Source organism: Brienomyrus brachyistius, unplaced genomic scaffold (assembly GCF_023856365.1).
Source record: "Brienomyrus brachyistius isolate T26 unplaced genomic scaffold, BBRACH_0.4 scaffold152, whole genome shotgun sequence".
In the NCBI taxonomy this organism is placed as follows: Eukaryota; Metazoa; Chordata; class Actinopteri; order Osteoglossiformes; family Mormyridae; genus Brienomyrus; species Brienomyrus brachyistius.
The window spans coordinates 47,782-65,253 of NW_026042427.1; the positions used below are offsets into that span (position 1 = coordinate 47,782).

A 17,472-nucleotide genomic window follows, 5' to 3' on the forward strand; every position below is an offset into this window, starting at 1 on the left:
CGTCCCTGTGATTTACACAGCAAGGACGAAAATGATTGTCTTGGAGAACGTATACAGTACAGCGCTCATGCAAAAGCAGTGGAGGTAAACTTTAAACTGATTTTTAAACATATACTAGATAATCTTAAAAAATATAATGCTTAAAATACAAACCTTGATAAGCTTTTTTTCCCCCTATGACAGAGTCAAAATGTTTTAGCGAAACTTAAACTCCCGGGGCTATAATGTCCATACAGAATTGAAAGTAAGAAAAAGCCTGATCTTTAATCTATCTGACTAGCAATGTGAGAATTGCATGCGCATAACATGCAACGTTGGTATTAACATCATTCCTCCCTATAATATATTACCGGCATTTTTCCAATTCAGTACAAAGTACTCCACCTTGCGTGATTTCATTCAGCGCCGGTACCAGTCTTAACACCAGTGGAAAACCAACAATTTGAAGTATCATACTTTTAGTATTTCTGGAAAGTGTGGGGGAAAAGCTCCCTACTTTGCCTGGTTATACCCTCCCGACCCCCTGCCAGCCTGACCAGGGTAAGCAGTCAGAAACTGGATGGATGGATATTTCCATAAAGTAGATAACTGCTTACTACAGAAAAAGTTGTAAACTTTGGAGCTAAAAGTATTTAATTATCACGAGATTATTAATCTTAGCACTAAATAAAAATAAATGCAAACAGCAATGCACTGGAAGAACAGCAGAAGGGCATATCTGCTGTAATGAAGTATGAATGCTTTGAGCTGACTATACAAAAATAGTAAAACAAATATAAGTAAAATATGTGTGCTTTTAATAAAAAAGCAAAAATATACAAACAAACACATAATGAATGCAGCCATGATTTTTGTTCGGATCCACCTTTCCCAAGTTTCAGTGTAAAGTGAGTTGTTACGAGCAGCACTGCCCAAACGCAGCATTCACACACAGAGAAACCCATCACGTCCAAGGCAGTCATGTGATAAATTACACCAGACATGATATATGGCTGAAGGCAGCCCAGTGCTCAGTGGACAAGCAGGTCCTTCAAGCAGGCTTTGTTACTCATAAACTCAGGGGCTGCCAAGGGTCATCGGGAATGAGATCTAATTGGCCAAATGCCACAGGAAACCAGAGTGGCAGGCTGCTCCACCCAATGGCAGGATCATAGTTAATCAACCTATATCTACCATCCACTGGCCAGTCTTTTCACATGTCCGAATCTGGTTTAGCCAAAACGTCCTGATGATTCTTACATCATCGTGGTGTCGTTTCAACAGCATTTCCTGTCTGACAACTGCCTCATCCTCCTTATTAAGTTTACTAATTCATACTCTCAAATACATAATTTGGTTAATTATAGTTTGGCAATTAATCAAAGCCACAATTAAGGGTTATGGTGGCAGGACTAGTTTATTAAGTGCTGATCAGAGGTTTGTTGAATTAATGGAGATAACTGAATCATCACCACTATGACCCCACACAGTTTGAATCTGATTTCCTGTCGGAGATGGTGGGAAGTATCTGTGTTGAGGCAGACATGGGCAGAGACAACAGAGATGGAGGGAGGCATCCAAGTTCAGAGGCAGACATGGACAGAGACGACAGAGATGGAGGGAGGCATCCAAGTTCAGAGGCAGACACAGACAGCGACGACGGAGATGGAAGGAGGCATCCAAGTTCAGAGGCAGACACAGACAGAGACGACGGAGATGGAGGGAGGCATCCAAGTTCAGAGGCAGACACGGACAGAGACGACGGAGATGGAGGGAGGCATCCAAGTTCAGAGGCAGACAGGGACAGAGACGACGGAGATGGAAGGAGGCATCCAAGTTCAGAGGCAGACAGGGACAGAGACGACGGAGATGGAGGGAGGCATCCAAGTTCAGAGGCAGACAGGGACAGAGACGACGGAGATGGAGGGAGGCATCCAAGTTCAGAGGCAGACATGACCAGAAATGTCGGAGTGGACGCAGTCCCAAGACAGTTTTGGAGGCTCTGGCTTTACGGACCCCTTTGTTACTCCTGGGTCAGACATCATGTACTTCCAATTAGAAAGATGCCGCCTCCCTCATCTATCTTAACTGGTGACACATTACCCTGCATTAGAACAGATGAGAGGAAAGGGCAAAAATGATGTTGCTGATGGGCATAGACTGGTGAGACGTACGTCACGCTCTTGTGACTTGAATTTTAAAAAGCAAGCAAGTGATAAAATTACCATTTTTTATATACCTCGGTGAGCAACGTTTGCTTTTAAAAGGATGAGAAATTTGGCAAATTAGGGGGCTCTACCGCTGGGGGATGCGTTAATGTGAGCGACAGCCAATCGCAGCTGGCCACCTGTTCTGCTGCCTTAGACAGACGGATGCTGGTACAGGTGCATCTGTTGGCTTGGCGTGACCTACAGAGATGGCTGTGCAGGAAACCAGGGCTTATGATGCAAATGATGAGACTATAGTGGGGACAGCAGGGCTGTTTGGACATGAGGCTGAAATGGCTTTAAAATTGTGCACATATATACCAGGGACTCAACGACTACTATTTGGAGCCAAAATAGTTAGGAATTACTGTTAGGATATGTGACAGTAAGTTTTAATTACTTTTTTTACTTTAAATGTCACCAAAATGATCTGTGTTATATATGTGTAATTATTTATTCTCTTAATTGTTGGATCCTAAATAAGTAAAAAAGCCCGAAGCTGATACAGACATGTACAGAGGACACTAAAGAGAGAGTGGACATGAATTACTCACGTGGTTAGCCTGTAGACACGCTAACAAAAGTACAGCAAGAATACAGAGCCAACTATACTGTGTAAGTCCGTGATGAAATATTTAAAGAGGTATCACCCCTCTCCCCCCCCCAACCACTGCCACCACCCTGTAGTGCTTTTTCAGTGATGCCACATGGGGCATTGGTCACTTCTGTAAAGAACAAAAAGCTGCTCCCCACCAGGGCCGATCATGTTTCAGGAAAGGTTTATTGGGTTACTAGGGCGTACTGTATTGATTATTGATGGTTCGGATCATATACTCCCCTCTGAATGCTGTCCCAGAACAGAGAATCTGACATAAAACACCAAGCCTTACTGTTCCCTCCCTGAAATAGGGACACTGGTTTAGAAGAAGGGATACTCTTCGTCTTAATTTTGGCTCTATAAAAGGTAATGGGATGGCCTATAAGATTTTTTTTTTATCTATCCATTCTTACATTTTTTCCAAGTGCATCCAAATGTGCTAGTAAAACTTGAATATCCTAAGATGAGATCTTGTACAAACGTATAGATTCCCAAGGAGAATCTCGTAAAATTGTCCTTGGATCTTTGACCGGAAAAAGACAGTTTTGCTTCTAAAGCAAAATTTCTAATGAAAACCGTGTAAATGGTAGAAATTGGCCTGAATGTACTGCATGGGAACCAGCTGGAATGGAGAGATCATGACTAAACCAAGGAGTAAGACTGTAATGCTGTAACACTTGAGCGGCTTTGAGAAGGACCCTGGTTTCACAACAGCAGCTTAGCACACAACACCGAACAGCATAAAGATTTCCATTTATTATTATTATTATTATCCTTCAATTTCAGTTCCATTGCTGCAAACTGTCAGCCTGAAAGAGGATCTTCTGAGTCATAGCTGAGTATCTCTGTTAAAAATGAACTACTTAGCAGAAACAAAACTGTTACCATCACTGGGAACTGAATAATGGCCATGAAACAAGAGATTGTGTAAATAAATCCTGACATCTGTTTACCACCACTGAAGTCCATTCTTAATATCACCTTCTTGTGAACTTTTTTGTGAAGCAGTCTGGCTTTGATATCTCTTTTTTTATCTTAGTATCTCATTTATCTTTTTAAGATTACACTAATACAGTGCAGCAGAAAAAAACAAAATCATCAGCCAAAAAGTGACACCCAGACTGTTCCCGACTTACGACTGGGATTCATTCCGACAGACAGGCCGTACGTATGTCTGAATGGGATAATCGCACTGACTTTTTGGTGTGAGAGTGGCACTGGGAGATACGTGCGAGTCTGGGATGGTCGCGCTGCCAGGCAGTATAGTGCTTTCCTGCGGCATCTATCGTGTGGCACACAGTAGGGATTGGAGATCTCAGTGACTTTCTTTTGTATTCCATTTCGATTCGATCCGATCTCCGATCTCAAAACCGATATTCAGGACCAGCCCAACCCTAACAATCACATAACAACACTAGTTTTGCCAAGCTGGGAAGGTAGGTGTGGATGGATTGTTCCATTTCCTCAGAGTTCCATATCCCTCCCCCTTTCTACCCCCTTACATTCACATGATTTAGTTTTTTTTTATTCAGTTGTATGTGTGAGTTGTTGCAAGTAGCATAGGTTGTAAGTCTGTGACAGTAAGTATGTGTAAGTATAGATGTTGAAGCTGTGCCAATGGATCTGTGCCCAAGGTTGTGGGTTTGAATCTCTTGCCTGGCAGAGCAACCAGATTATTGTTTGGCGTTAGAGCAAGACCCTTAAGGGACGCTGGCTGACCCTATGTTTCTTTGGTCAAAATAAATGTAAAAGTGCTAAAGAAATTAAATATTTTACAGTTTAAACTGATTTCCCTCAAGTTGACATATTAAAACAAACATAATGTTGTTTGTCTTTGTTTTAGTGGGTTTACATTGCGATGCGAAGGAAAAGTTTGCCACAGAGTATTCTGGTGGGTAAACTCCTCGAGGGACCGAACACAAACAAAAATCATGCGATAAGCAGGCGCTGCACAGCTCCATAGAGGCACTCAGAAAGGCTCCCCAAAAAAGCTGAGCTAAAACGGCAGGCTCCTGTATGACCCTCGAAAGAAGGCCTGCCCACCACCCAGTCCTATCAACACCAAGCAGCTGCAAGTAGTTCCATTCATCTGGGCTGGGAAACACAACTTCACAATTACCTTCTGTGCAGTGCCAAGTGGACAGAAAGGCTGACAAAAGCCCACTGCCATGTGCATGCACTGCAACATCCATCACATGCACTGCAGCATCTATTACATGCACTGTCCCCGGTAATAAACCGAACTCCAAGGCAGCTGGGGCAAATGTTCTGTTAATGGTTTTTAACAAGATGTGTCACACACTCCTCAAAAGCCAGGGGGAGTCACATAAATCCCAGCTCAACAGATACCTTTTATTAGAAAGAAAAACCACATACTGAAATTCATATACATTTTTTGGTTTACTGAAGCAATTCAGCATAGTTCTGTTACACCTTTTGCCTTACGAACACACAAACACTTTGCATTAAGATCAACCTAGGACTAATAAAGTCATAATCTTAAATGATAATTTCCACGAGGTAGCAAACGTTGCCCCAGAACTTCAGGGTGGGATAGAGACATGTTTCTAAATAGCACTTACATGGCACATATTTTTTCAGCATTTCTTCCAATCGTAGCCCTCCTTTGCTCCATGTCTGCAGAATTATCATGCCTATTCTTAATTCATTAGCACGTCCATGCGTATTTAGTGCTGTTCCTGTGTATGTTCCTAAAAAATCAACTGGAACAGTGCCTTTTTAGAGTGCCTAGACGAGCCGCGGCTTTTTCTCTCCATCTTACCCCATTTCGGTGTTTGTTTTTTTAACACTAGACTGATAACAGAGTCACCAATAATGAAGTGTGGGGAGATAAAATATGCAAATTCGAAGAGAAAGGATATAATTAGGGTAATAATAGGAAGTGTTGTTTTCACAGCTGCTCGTTTTACAAACCCCTGATAGTCTTTTATAAATAATGTCCCCTCCGTGACTCTCTCTCTCTTGTCTGAGCTTGGAGGCTCTTCCCTGGTTGCACAGCAGCGGTGTGGCTCCCCGGTGCGAGTGCCAGTCGGGATGTGGTGCAACCGTCCGCGGTCCCAGGCAGAGACCCATGGAGGGACACCTGGAGACCAAACGCCCCTATTCTGCAGCAGGAAGCTCTGCCCCCCATCATTGAGGAGATGAGAGAGACTCCACATTGGAAAACGTTTCTCAGAAAGGAAGCATGTGACATACAAATGGAAGAATGTTGTGGGGACTTCATTTGGGTACAGGTTTGTCAAGTAACCAAAGCGGAACGAAAACAAGAAAGAGCCATTTTGGCTTCAGTATGGGGAAATACATACGGGAACGAAACCTGTGCTGGACCTTAGGTAAGGACCACAGAAAGAACCAGCTAACACAGTGTGGGCATGTAACCCAGCCGGGCAAAGGCCAGGCCACACAGACGCAGCACTGCCCTTCGCATTCCCGGAAATCGTCACAGGAAGACCCAAACGAACACACACACTTAGTTATACTCTATGTCCGTTACGTACACGGTGAAAAGAAATCATCTGATGAGCTGTGTGATGAACAGACGTTATGACTGAGCTATTCTTTGTGTAGTAGAGAAAGCATATATATACAATAGGGAGAGACTGGAAGGAGCAGAAGGAACAGCACTGCTACTCACTTCTGTTTACCACGCAGGTCACAGAGCTATTTTAGGTTAGTTGGGTGATGCGGTACGTCGTAAGGATCCAGGTTAGTCAGAATCTAGTGAGAAGTGAAATGTCCACTTGCCGCCCTGCCTGCCCTGTTAATGCAGGAGGGCAGCCTACATGGCCTTTTTTGCTTCTTATTAAAGTTCCTTCGATGTTCTCTTTCGTCATTCTAGACAGCATATATTTTCCTGTCATCACTGCTGTACCCATGCAAAGCCAAATCACGTGGCCTCCTTCTTTCTGATTGGACAGTCCCGCTATTCTCCTTTAACAGGTTTTTTAAGATCACATCCATACTCTGCTACGCGTAACCTGGTTTTTGTTGCTTGAAAGGAAAGCTTCACGCGTTAACATTTTGGCCTCCTAATTAAAACATTCCTAGAGCTTGTCAAAAGGGTCTGGTCGCTGCCTGGGATGTCTGGCCTGTAATGGGGGAAAAGCCAAGTGCTGCCCCTTTATCCTGCGGGCCTCATAATACCCAGAATGCCAAGATGGTGGCGCTCACTGCCCCCAGAGGCTTGATGAGGGACAGCCTCCCTACTGGAGGTGTTTTGAAGGTTGTCTATTATCTCATTGTTCCTCTCACATCTATCCCAGTATCATGAATGCAATTGACCTTTTTTTCAGTGAAAGGAAAAGTTACAGTGGGAAAAGGTCCTAAACAGCAAAGTAAAGTTAATTTGATGAGCACAATGTCGGCCGCTGTCCGGTGATATGAAAAGGGCATTCAAATCGATACATCGACAGGGGTTTCCAAAGAACGTCTGCACCCAATTTTCTTCTTGTGATAGCCCTGTAACTCCCTGCTCAGTCCTTCATCTGCTCACCCGGTTACACACCCATATACACAGAGAGTGTGTGTATATATACCATTACACATGTACACAAAGGAATTATCTTCTGTACCTTCTGTTCCACACACATACACAAACAGTGTGTGCGTACTTTTCATATATATATATATATGTATACGCACACACACACACACACACACACACACACACTCAAATCTAGTTTTATCTCTTACTCCTCCAAACACACATATACTGAGGTTGTGTATGTATATGTATGTCTGTGTGTGTGTGTGCATTCACGCAGTTTTTATATTCTTTATCTCCTGTTACACATGTATAGAATGTGCAGTGCGTGTGTATATTTTATGTTGCTTTTATCTTCTCCCCCTTCATCCTGCACACGCCCCTCTGCCTGTGTGCACCACAGTGGTACAACAATGACCAGAGCTAATCATTATTTAGCCGTGCCAAGCCTGGAAAGGTCAGTGGTCCGAAATGTCAGGCTTCAGCAGAACCAGATGCGCATCACTTTGCTCAAGTGTCCAATTAAAAAGGAGGAATAGAGGAGAGCAGTCCGGAGGGGGAGCACTCCACAGAGCAGGGCTAATGAGGGACCCAGCACCGCTGATCCGGGGGCCACCCACACCCGGGTCCTGCTCCTGCCTGAACTCATCATGCTCTTTATGCATCCCTTCATGCACCCTCTCTGTGGGGTTACAGGTACCCACACCCTGACAGGGGGCTCAGTGACCTCCCTCAGAGGTCCCACCCCCTCTCTGCAGGGTTACAGGTAACCACATCCTGACAGGGGGCTCAGTGACCTCCCTCAGAGGTCCCACCCCCTCTCTGAGGGGTTACAGGTAACCACACCCTGACAGGGGGCTCAGTGACCTCCCTCAGAGGTCCCACCCCCTCTCTGAGGGGTTACAGGTAACCACACCCTGACAGGGGGCTCAGTGACCTCCCTCAGAGGTCCCACCCCCTCTCTGAGGGGTTACAGGTAACCACACCCTGACAGGAAACTCAGTGACCTCCCTTAGAGCTCCTACACCCTCTCTGTGAGGACAGAGGTAGCACGATACTTATTCACTACTCATAGTGTTTTGTTGCACACCCTGGTTCAGGGAGTAAACGGGGAGCTGAGACACGTGCGCTGGCATTAATCAGGAACGTGGTAATGTGTACTGTGTTTACTCTGACTTTACACCAGTCTAACCAGGTGAGATTCTGAGGGGAAGACAGGAAAGTGATGGCAGTGGGGCTTGAGAAGACTCCCACAGGCCAAACATGGCCATTCACCTTGTGAAGGTCAGTGCCGCCTCCCTTGCCGGCCTGGTGACAGATGCCGCGTAAAGCTGGGAAATCAGCGGCGGCCACGTGCCGCACATAAACATCGCTTTAATCAAAGCACATAGCACCATCCCCATATTGCAGACATATGGCTGCTGTACCCATTCCTGCTCACCCATCTGCTTCCCCCACACCACTCTACGCTCTGCGCTGTCACCCAGCTCTCTTCTGAAGGCAGGACCGCCTCCCCACGGCACTGCTCCCTGTGGGAGCACCCCCCACTCGCCCCCACCGCAGCAGAGACCGCACGGAGACAGCAGCGGTATTCCAGCCCGGTGCTACACTTGGGTGTGACGAAGAGAGAGGAGACTCACCCGGGCTGGTGATGGTCAGCAGGTCCAGGCGACGCTGTTGCTGAAAGTCAAGGAGAAGAGATGTGAGTCTGCCTGTGTAATGGACATGGGCCTGGATTTTTCATAAAGGCATAGACACCATGCTGAATGCTGCCTACCAGCTCAATGCAACACTACTGTCCTCCTGCTTATTTCCTTATGAGTGCTTTTAAAGTGCTGCCGGACCTATTCAACACATGGATGCTCTCTATTTTCTTTATATAAGACTTGCATGTGTACGACACGTGACCTTCCAAGGACTGGGTATCCGTATCATCAAAGGCCCAGTTCAGACAGTCTGCCCCCTAGTGTTAACGACAGCATATGCCTTGGTTCGCTTGTGCCATGAAAGCCTCAGCCTCGCCACTTTAGCCTGTTTCATCATGCTCGGGACTGCCCTACTCAGTAACGGAGGGCGTCTGTGAGTTTGCCAATGTGACACCTCGCACCTCCGGCTTGGAGTGCAGCTGGAAGTGGCACCCCGCCCCCTCTTTAACCCCACGGCGGTGCTGTAGACTCCCAAGCGTTACATTAATCAACACCTTCTCCCTCTTGATCTCAACATCCCCGAGGAACAAAATCACGCACCACACTATTTGAAGTGCAGAGGCTCTCCTCTCTCTCTACATTTTCACATATCAGCTCACGCTCCTTTTTTCCTCCCCGCTGATGTCTGCCTTTCCGGCTTCCCATCTGAGCTCCTGTAAGCCGAATCCAGCGGGGCCCGCGGATTGCGATCAATAAGCAGGCGGTTACTGGGCGGTTTTGGCAAAAAAGGACATGGTGGGCTCTATTGAGAGGAGACGGTAGAGCTGATGAAGGGCACCTCGGTGCAGGCAGGCGGACGTGAGCGGGGTCCCCGGCGCTGGGCAGGGGCTGAGCAGCAGAGGTCACTGTGACAGCACTCCTGCTGCAGGCCCCAGACCCACTCGCCGCCACCTGCCTGCCGTTCTGCTGGAGAGCCCTGTGGTTTTTCCTAAGACCATAATAACAGCAATTTCTCTTAATGTAAGTCCACACAAGAAAAATGAAATACATAAGCACTCTCAGGCATTCCTTGGCATTTCTATTTCAGAGCTCCTCATTAAGAATACAGATATAAAATGGATACCACATGAATAAATGTATAAATCAGTCAACTACCTCATTATATGTGCAGCTATGATACATGGCTACATATATACAGTATAGCGTACAAACGGGTTGCCCTGTGAAGCACACACTGGCCACACTTTTCAAGCATACAAAGAGAAATCCTATTGCTAAAGGAGTCTAAAGCCCAGTGTGACAATAATATGAAACATGACTTATAATGACAATTACTCGCAAATATGTTTGTTTAAGGTGGTTTGGAAATCACTAAGGTGAACACTAAGGTCCTCAGGTTCATGTCATAACCAGTTAGAGCCAAAAATCAAGACATTTTTAAAATAATTTCAATAAAATTACCTTTTATGATATCTAAAATGTTTCAGTTCATTATAACGAATGTTTTCCTATGTCTTTATGGGAGTAGTTCAAATTATCGCTGAATAAAAAGGCGGCATTACACTGTGCAAAGTGAGACGCCATACCGGGGCGGACGAGCGTTAAGTATGAGCTGTGGAAGAGGGAACACACAGGGGCTATTCTAGACCTCCAGAGAAGGCAAAACGACCATGTTGTCTATTCATATTTAATAAATTACCATTAGTATGGAGCACTTTTTAATATCTTTAATATCGTCCCTGTAGCTGCTAAATACACTCATTAATAAAGCCATGAAGTTGTCTGCCTGCTACCTTGGAATCTCCATTGAATAAGTGTTTGTGAGAATGTTTAGGCTACAATCTGCTTGGATTGACGGTGCCAGTGTGCGTTCATGCGCATTGGGCTTGGGACCAGTGTCGTTATGGCAAACTAAAATAAACAAAAAATAGACGCTAAATAACAGAAAATAATTTGCGAATCGGAATAAAAATGAAAACCATATTTACAAAAAAAATTCAAACGTGTCAGACTTTAATCTGCGAAAAGTACCGCCACACCACCAACATCTTTTTACCACAGTATCCACCCTTTCATTTTCTGTGACTGCTTATCCTGGTCAGGGTCTCAGGGGCGTCTGGGGTCTATGGGCCCAAGGCAGGGAACAGCCCAGGATGGGGCACCAGCCCATCGCAGGGCACACTAACACACATGGGCAGTTTCATAACTTCAATAAACCTCTGCATGGGTTTGGGCCACGCAGGGAAACTGGAGTAGCTGGAGGAAACCCCACAATGACGGGGTAGAACCGGTAAACTCCACACACAGAACCCAGGTCCCAGAGGTGTGAGGCGACAGTGCTAAGCACTGCATGATTGTGCCCCCCCTTTACCACAGTACCTCCTCCTGTGGCCCTTGTGGCTGCTGATCTGCCCCTTCCTTCATCATGACTCCAGGGCTTATCAATTGTGTCGCATGTGGCGTGCTTCGCTAACCAAATTTAATATGCATGAAGATACGCTAAATTTATACAGATCACTAACTTTTGGGCATCACAATACACCTCTCATTAATATATTTAGGCATACTACTAATCTGCTTATTGAATCGTGGGCGAAAATAATGTTCATATAGTGCTGAAAAGCCGGCATACATTATCTAAAGCCCTGCAATGGCATACAGTTTGTTATTGTCAAAATAAAATTTACTTATATTAAATGGTCAAGGTCATTTTCTGGAGGAAATTAACTGTTTAGATTAATCGACCAATCAATAAAATCGTCGATAGATTAATCAAGAAAAATAGTGGTTAGTGGCAGCCCTACAACCAATGATCCACTGATATCCCTGTCATGGGGATTACTGAGAGTTAAGGACCTCTGCTTTTTGTTAGTATATTTAATATATTATTTATATATGGGCCAGTCTGTCGCAGGGCAGACACTCACACCAATGGGTAGTTCTGAAATTCTCCTAGCCACCTGTTTTTTCAGCCTGCAGGAGTAAAGCCTCACAGACACATGGAGAACATGGAAACTCCACACACAGAAACAGTGGGTTTGAACCACGGAGGTAACAGCGCGACCCAGTGAATCACTATGTACAGACGCAGACAAACTTGTTGGTACCCTTACAGCTCAATGAATCAATGCTTCATCTCACCTGAAAAGTGATTAAATTGTCTAATGTATACCTGCATGCCTTTAGTATGTGATAGAGGAAACTGATAAAATTGTGAAAAGAAATGATTTGTTGTTTATTTTCCAAAGAAATGCTAAAATAGTATGAACAGATTAGTTAATACCCATAAAGATACTATTTATCCTTGCATCATAGTCATGTTTCAAAGTTTTGAAGCTTAATTAGTATCACAGGTGCCTTCAAGCTTTTCATCAGCCATTCAGCCTATTTAAAGGGAAAGAATGTGCTTCTGTGTTGTTTGGTATCACAGTGTCACCACACTGAACATGGACCAGGGAGAGCAAAGGAGAGAGCTGTCTGAGGAGCTCAGAATGAGGATTATAGATAACAGTGTTAAAGGTAACGGCTATTAGACCATCTCCAAGCAGCTTCATGTGACCAGTTGCCAATATTATTAAAAAGTATAAGTTTCATGGGACTGTAGCCAACCTCCTAGGACGTGGACGCAAGAGGAAATGCAACCTCAGGATGATCAGAAGGACAGTGTGGATGGTCGAAAAAGAGCCAAGGAAACCGTCCAAAACCATCCAAGCTGAGCTCCAAGGTCAAGGGACGTCACCTTCTGATCGCACCATCCGTCACATTTTGAACAATTATGGGCTCCATGGATGAAGACCCAGGAGGGCTCCACTACTGACAGAAAAACACAAAAAGCCAGAGTGGAATTCACCAAAATGCATGTTGGCAAGTTTCTAGGAGAATGTGCTTTGGACGGAGGAGACAGAACTGAAGCTTTGTGACCAGTCAGAAAAGACCATCATACCTACTGTGACACATGGAGGGTTGGGGTTTGTTTTGGGGCTGCTGTGCTGCATCTGGCACTGGGAACCTTGGATCTGTGCAGAACACAATGAAGCCTCAAGACAACCAAGGCATCCGGGAGCCAAACATACTGCTCAGTGTCAGAAAGATCAGCCTGAGCCACATGGGTCCTCAAACAGGATAATGACCCAAAACATGCAGCTAAAAGCACTCAAGATAGGCTGAGGAAAAAACATGGGATTATTCTTAAATGGCCTCCATGAGCCCAGATCTTAATCCTATTGGACATGTATGGAAAGATCTGAAAATTGCAGTTTGGAGACGCCTCCTTCAAACCTGAGACAGCTTGAGCGGTTTGCTCAGGAAGAGTGGGCCAGACTACCTGCTGGCAAATGCAGACGCCTCATTCTGAAGTACAGACATCGCTTGTTGGCAGAGACTACTGCAAAAGGTGGTGCTAGAAATTTTATTTGTCTATGCCATTTTCATTTATTTAATTATACAAAATATTCAACTAAATTAATAATCAAAAGCAAAGTCTGATTTGTGTTATTTATGGAATAAACAATAAGATGCCATTAAACTTTTGCCAACTTAATTCAGAGATTGTTGTGTTTTCCTCTTTTGGGGAAGGGTACCAACAAATTTGTCCACGTCTGTATTATTCAATGTAGCTAATCTCATGTTAAAAATCAGCTAAAAGAAAAGGGTTAGCATACTCAAGTTGTTTGATCCAAAATGCTCTAGAAAATGTCAGCCTTCTAGCTATGCTAGTATAAATTAAAACAGAATAAAAGTCTTATTTAAATCTAATTTAACTGCTCTGAAGGGACTGTGATCAGATAGATGTCTGTGACTTGGCTAATTCCCTGTGGCCAGTGCTACTTCTGCTTTCTTAAAGAACATTAGCTGTCTTGCTGTTTCGTTAGACCGCATCACCATGGGCAGTGCAAAGGGGTGATTTTTTACAAGCATAGTGTGTCACGATATTAATGGTGACTCAGTGGGCAGCACTCAGCCATCAGAGTCACAGGACCACGGCTGGAAGGAGGCCACTCTCCGTCACAGTTCGCCAGTGGATGTCTTGGCCTTGCCGTGGATTTCCACTCGCAATTTAAAGACAGGCAGCTCAGCTGAAGTGCTGCCTGTCTGGTTGCACATGATTGAAAAGATTGAATCGCCTCTGTGGTGCAGCCAGGCAAGCTTTCATTAGGTCTGGTCAGGATCAGCGTGACCACAATTCCATGAGCGGTTAGATCTGCATGGAACGGATATGGTAATTTAGTGTCACTAATATCGCCCTCTACTGGCCATCTTAAATCCTACATACTGAAATGCAAGACAGGCCCCAGTGCCCTCCAGAGTCACTAAAACTGTTGCATTGCAGAATTTAGAGAGGAAGTGCATGAGTGCTCCAGGAAAGCACAGCCCGATAGATCTCTCAGAACCAGGGGTATGTCACCCAAGCACAGGAGAAACACGCCCACCTGAAAATCACGGCACACCACACGCTACTAAAATATAACTGCAGCCACAACCGGAAGAGGTTCCAAACAACAGCAGCCACAAAAACACGAAGTGCAACATTATCAGTTTATTTACGGGTCACCGGGGCGTGTACAGTATCTGCTCCTACATAAATGTGCAGCAAACTAACAGAACTGCACTTCTGGTCCATATTTCATATTAATTTGAGCCGTCGGCAGAACGATACCAGCAGAAAGCACATTCCCTTGTACAATACTAAGTGGTTTTGCATTCTTAGTATTTGCATCACATTATACCAATGTAATAACTATGTGGTAAAAATATAGAAATGACTACACTCAGTGACTGGTTTAATAGGTATACTTACTTCTAACACAAACAGTCTGTTCCTACAGGCAGCAATTCATGAGTCTGTAACTGAGTACATGCAGCAGACAGACAAGGTCAGGAGGTTCTGCTGTGGTCGGTGGTACAGAACATGGAGCCTCCAGTGTCCCAGAAACGGCCACCTTCTTGGGATGTTCACACGCTGCAGTGTGTATAGTTTACGGAGAATGCTGCGATGAGCTAAAACATCCGGTCAGTGCCATTTCTGTGGGTGTAACCCCCCCCCGGTAATGAGAGAGGTCAGGGGAGAATGGCCAGGCTTGTTAAAGTCAGCAGGAGGAGCACAAGTGGAAAAGTAACAGCTGAGCACAGCAGTGGTGTGCAGAGAGGCTCCTCTGAGCACGCAGCTCGCCTATACTGGAAGGGCTAATGCAGACCGAAAGGGGCCCGAAATGGTGCTGGCCAGAAGCACCTAATAAAGTGACCACAGGCTGTGAGTAATACCAGAGACTGCTCTAATAAAACAAGCTAATGCTCATTAACACTGGTATAACATCAACTGCATTATATTTGCTATATACAAGGTTAATACACCTGTACAATTATGTTTCTACAGTGTATGAATGTCTGTGTGTCCTTGAGGTGGCCCTGTTCTATGCCTTCAGGGTCCAACCCCCCAACCCCCCATGATCCTAAGAGCACAACAGTTATGGATGGATGTACCTGTACACATTATGACAAGATTAACAACATCATTTGTACCCATTCATTCAAATCTATACCTACCCCACCCCCATGTTAGTACCACTGGGCAAGTTTCTACCACCAGAAGCAGCGTAAATAATAAGTTGTAATAGTGTGTCTTAGCCTGGCCCAATCTGGTACGACATTGCTTGTATCCTGTGACAATTAATCTACTTTGAATTAGGGAATTACAGTGTGCTAACACACTGGTGTTGTCAGTCATTACATGGATAAGATTCTTAGTGTTTCCTAGGAATAGAGACAGAGGGAAAGGGAGAGGGACAGAGAGCTGGAGATAAAGGCGGAGAGAAAGAGAGAGAGAGAGAGAGCAATCCTGAGCAGAAAATAGAATTGCATTAATCTTCATCAAATGTAGCCAAAAGTAGTACCTACCAAAAAAGAAAGAAAATCTCTGTGAGACGGACCAGTGTGGATGTCCATGTCATAAGGTTTTAGCACCTCCTTTGTGTGTGTGCCTGCGTCCGCGTGCGCACGCGTCTCTGTGTCAACTCGGCCAGCTGCTGATGACATTATCAGCTTCCACGATGAACTTGATGCACAGCTAAGGTGAAAGTTGTTCAGGTGAACTCCAGCTACCCCAGTTTTGTCGACTGTCACATACAGACGGATCATAGATCGGCACCAGTAGGTGAGGAGGAATAAACAGATCCGAAAGCGAAGCTATGGTTTAAACGCAATGGATAAACACAGCTCACAAACTGAATGGTTACCCAATAACATGCCAATTTTTGTATGATATACTTAATCTTAAGGCATTTTTGGAGTAAGGGTTCACCAAGATATTATATAAAAAATGGGCAAACTTTCTCCTCTGAAGCCATTTTTTATACATTAGATCCCTAACTTCGTATTTATGGTTTATGGAGACGCAGGTGAAAAGCTGCACGCCTGTAATTAACAGAAGCAGGCTGCAGATCGGAGTCGACTGTAAAACCTTAATCTTAAAAGTCTCCACAGAGCCCATTTATTTACTAAACCTCACTTTTATGACTCAATTAAATATTAATGCACACCTACCCCAGTCCACTTGCAATATTTTTCCTGAATTTACTTTTCATATTTGCTGATGATTATCATCGGAGGAAAAAAAAGTTTTAATTCCATTCAGAGCTGTTACGTCAATCAGTATTAGAGGATCAACCTGAGGTTTTGCTAATATCAATTTTCATATATAGATGGTTATTGATGTTAGACAAAACCGAATGATTAGATTATCAAAAATGAATAAAGCCTGGTTAGAGTGGCAGACACAGAGTAAAGGCCAGGCATGTACACTCAGCTTATTCCTCATCTCTGAGGAGATACTGTGAAACCCTGGCCAGGATGGCCCTTCTGCACAGCACTGTCTCCCAAGTGAGGTATAGAAATCGAGCAGGAAGCTGCCTGACTCCAGCCTCCATATCTGCCCATGGATGAACTGTCCTTGCTGGTATCGTGAGGACACACCCCTCCCAGCGCTGCATCATTGTTGTGGGGTGTTCGTGTCTAGGGGAGGTCAGGAGGAAGGTGACTCAACAGGCTGACTCATATTTACCAGGCATCGCTTTCCAGAAGCACGCCAGCGGTCCTGGAGACAATCCCAGGCCCTTCCTCCCCTGCTCCGGAAGAGCGGGCCGGAATTGCAGCTCTTGCTCGCCAGTGTGAGCGAGCTGGCGTTTCTGCATTCATACCATTTGATCCCAAGAGGCTCTGCGGGGCTCCTGTGGCCTGATCCGACGCAGTCTTCTACTGTATGGTTCCGACTCAGTGCCCCTCTCGCTGAGGCAGGGAACCTGCTTTCATCTGGCAGGCAGGCATGAATCTACCTCTAACTCCAAAACCTTTCACCAGCAGCCACTGTGAGTCCTGTAGTCACTCCTGTGCATACGTTTTTAGCCATGAATTGGCCCTTATTTGTAAGTAAAAAATGTGTGTCTCATAGTACTGCCACTGTACCATATTCAAAAGAGCATGTTTCAGCTTTAAGCTTTTTAAACAATCTGCAAAACACACAGAAAAGCAAAAAGGCATGCATGC

General features: G+C 44.8%; 1 protein-coding gene across 5 annotated transcripts in view; it reads right to left on the reverse strand.

The window, feature by feature from the left end:
- The window catches only part of agbl4 (AGBL carboxypeptidase 4), a 298,733-nt gene that overhangs the window by 46,843 nt on the left and 234,418 nt on the right, over positions 1-17,472 (reverse strand). The window contains exons 6-7 of one of the 5 annotated variants that reach the window (XR_007388912.1): positions 8,226-8,968; positions 5,116-8,085 (exon numbers count right to left, since the gene is read on the reverse strand). Coding sequence is in view for 2 of the 5 variants with exons in the window: in XM_049005140.1 (XP_048861097.1) it covers positions 8,768-8,968 (201 nt within the window). In the remaining 3 variants the exon portion in view is untranslated. Of the gene's footprint in view, positions 1-5,115; positions 8,969-17,472 lie in introns of those variants that run through there. The other 4 variants (XR_007388913.1, XR_007388911.1, XM_049005141.1 and 1 more) reach the window with 4 other exon arrangements.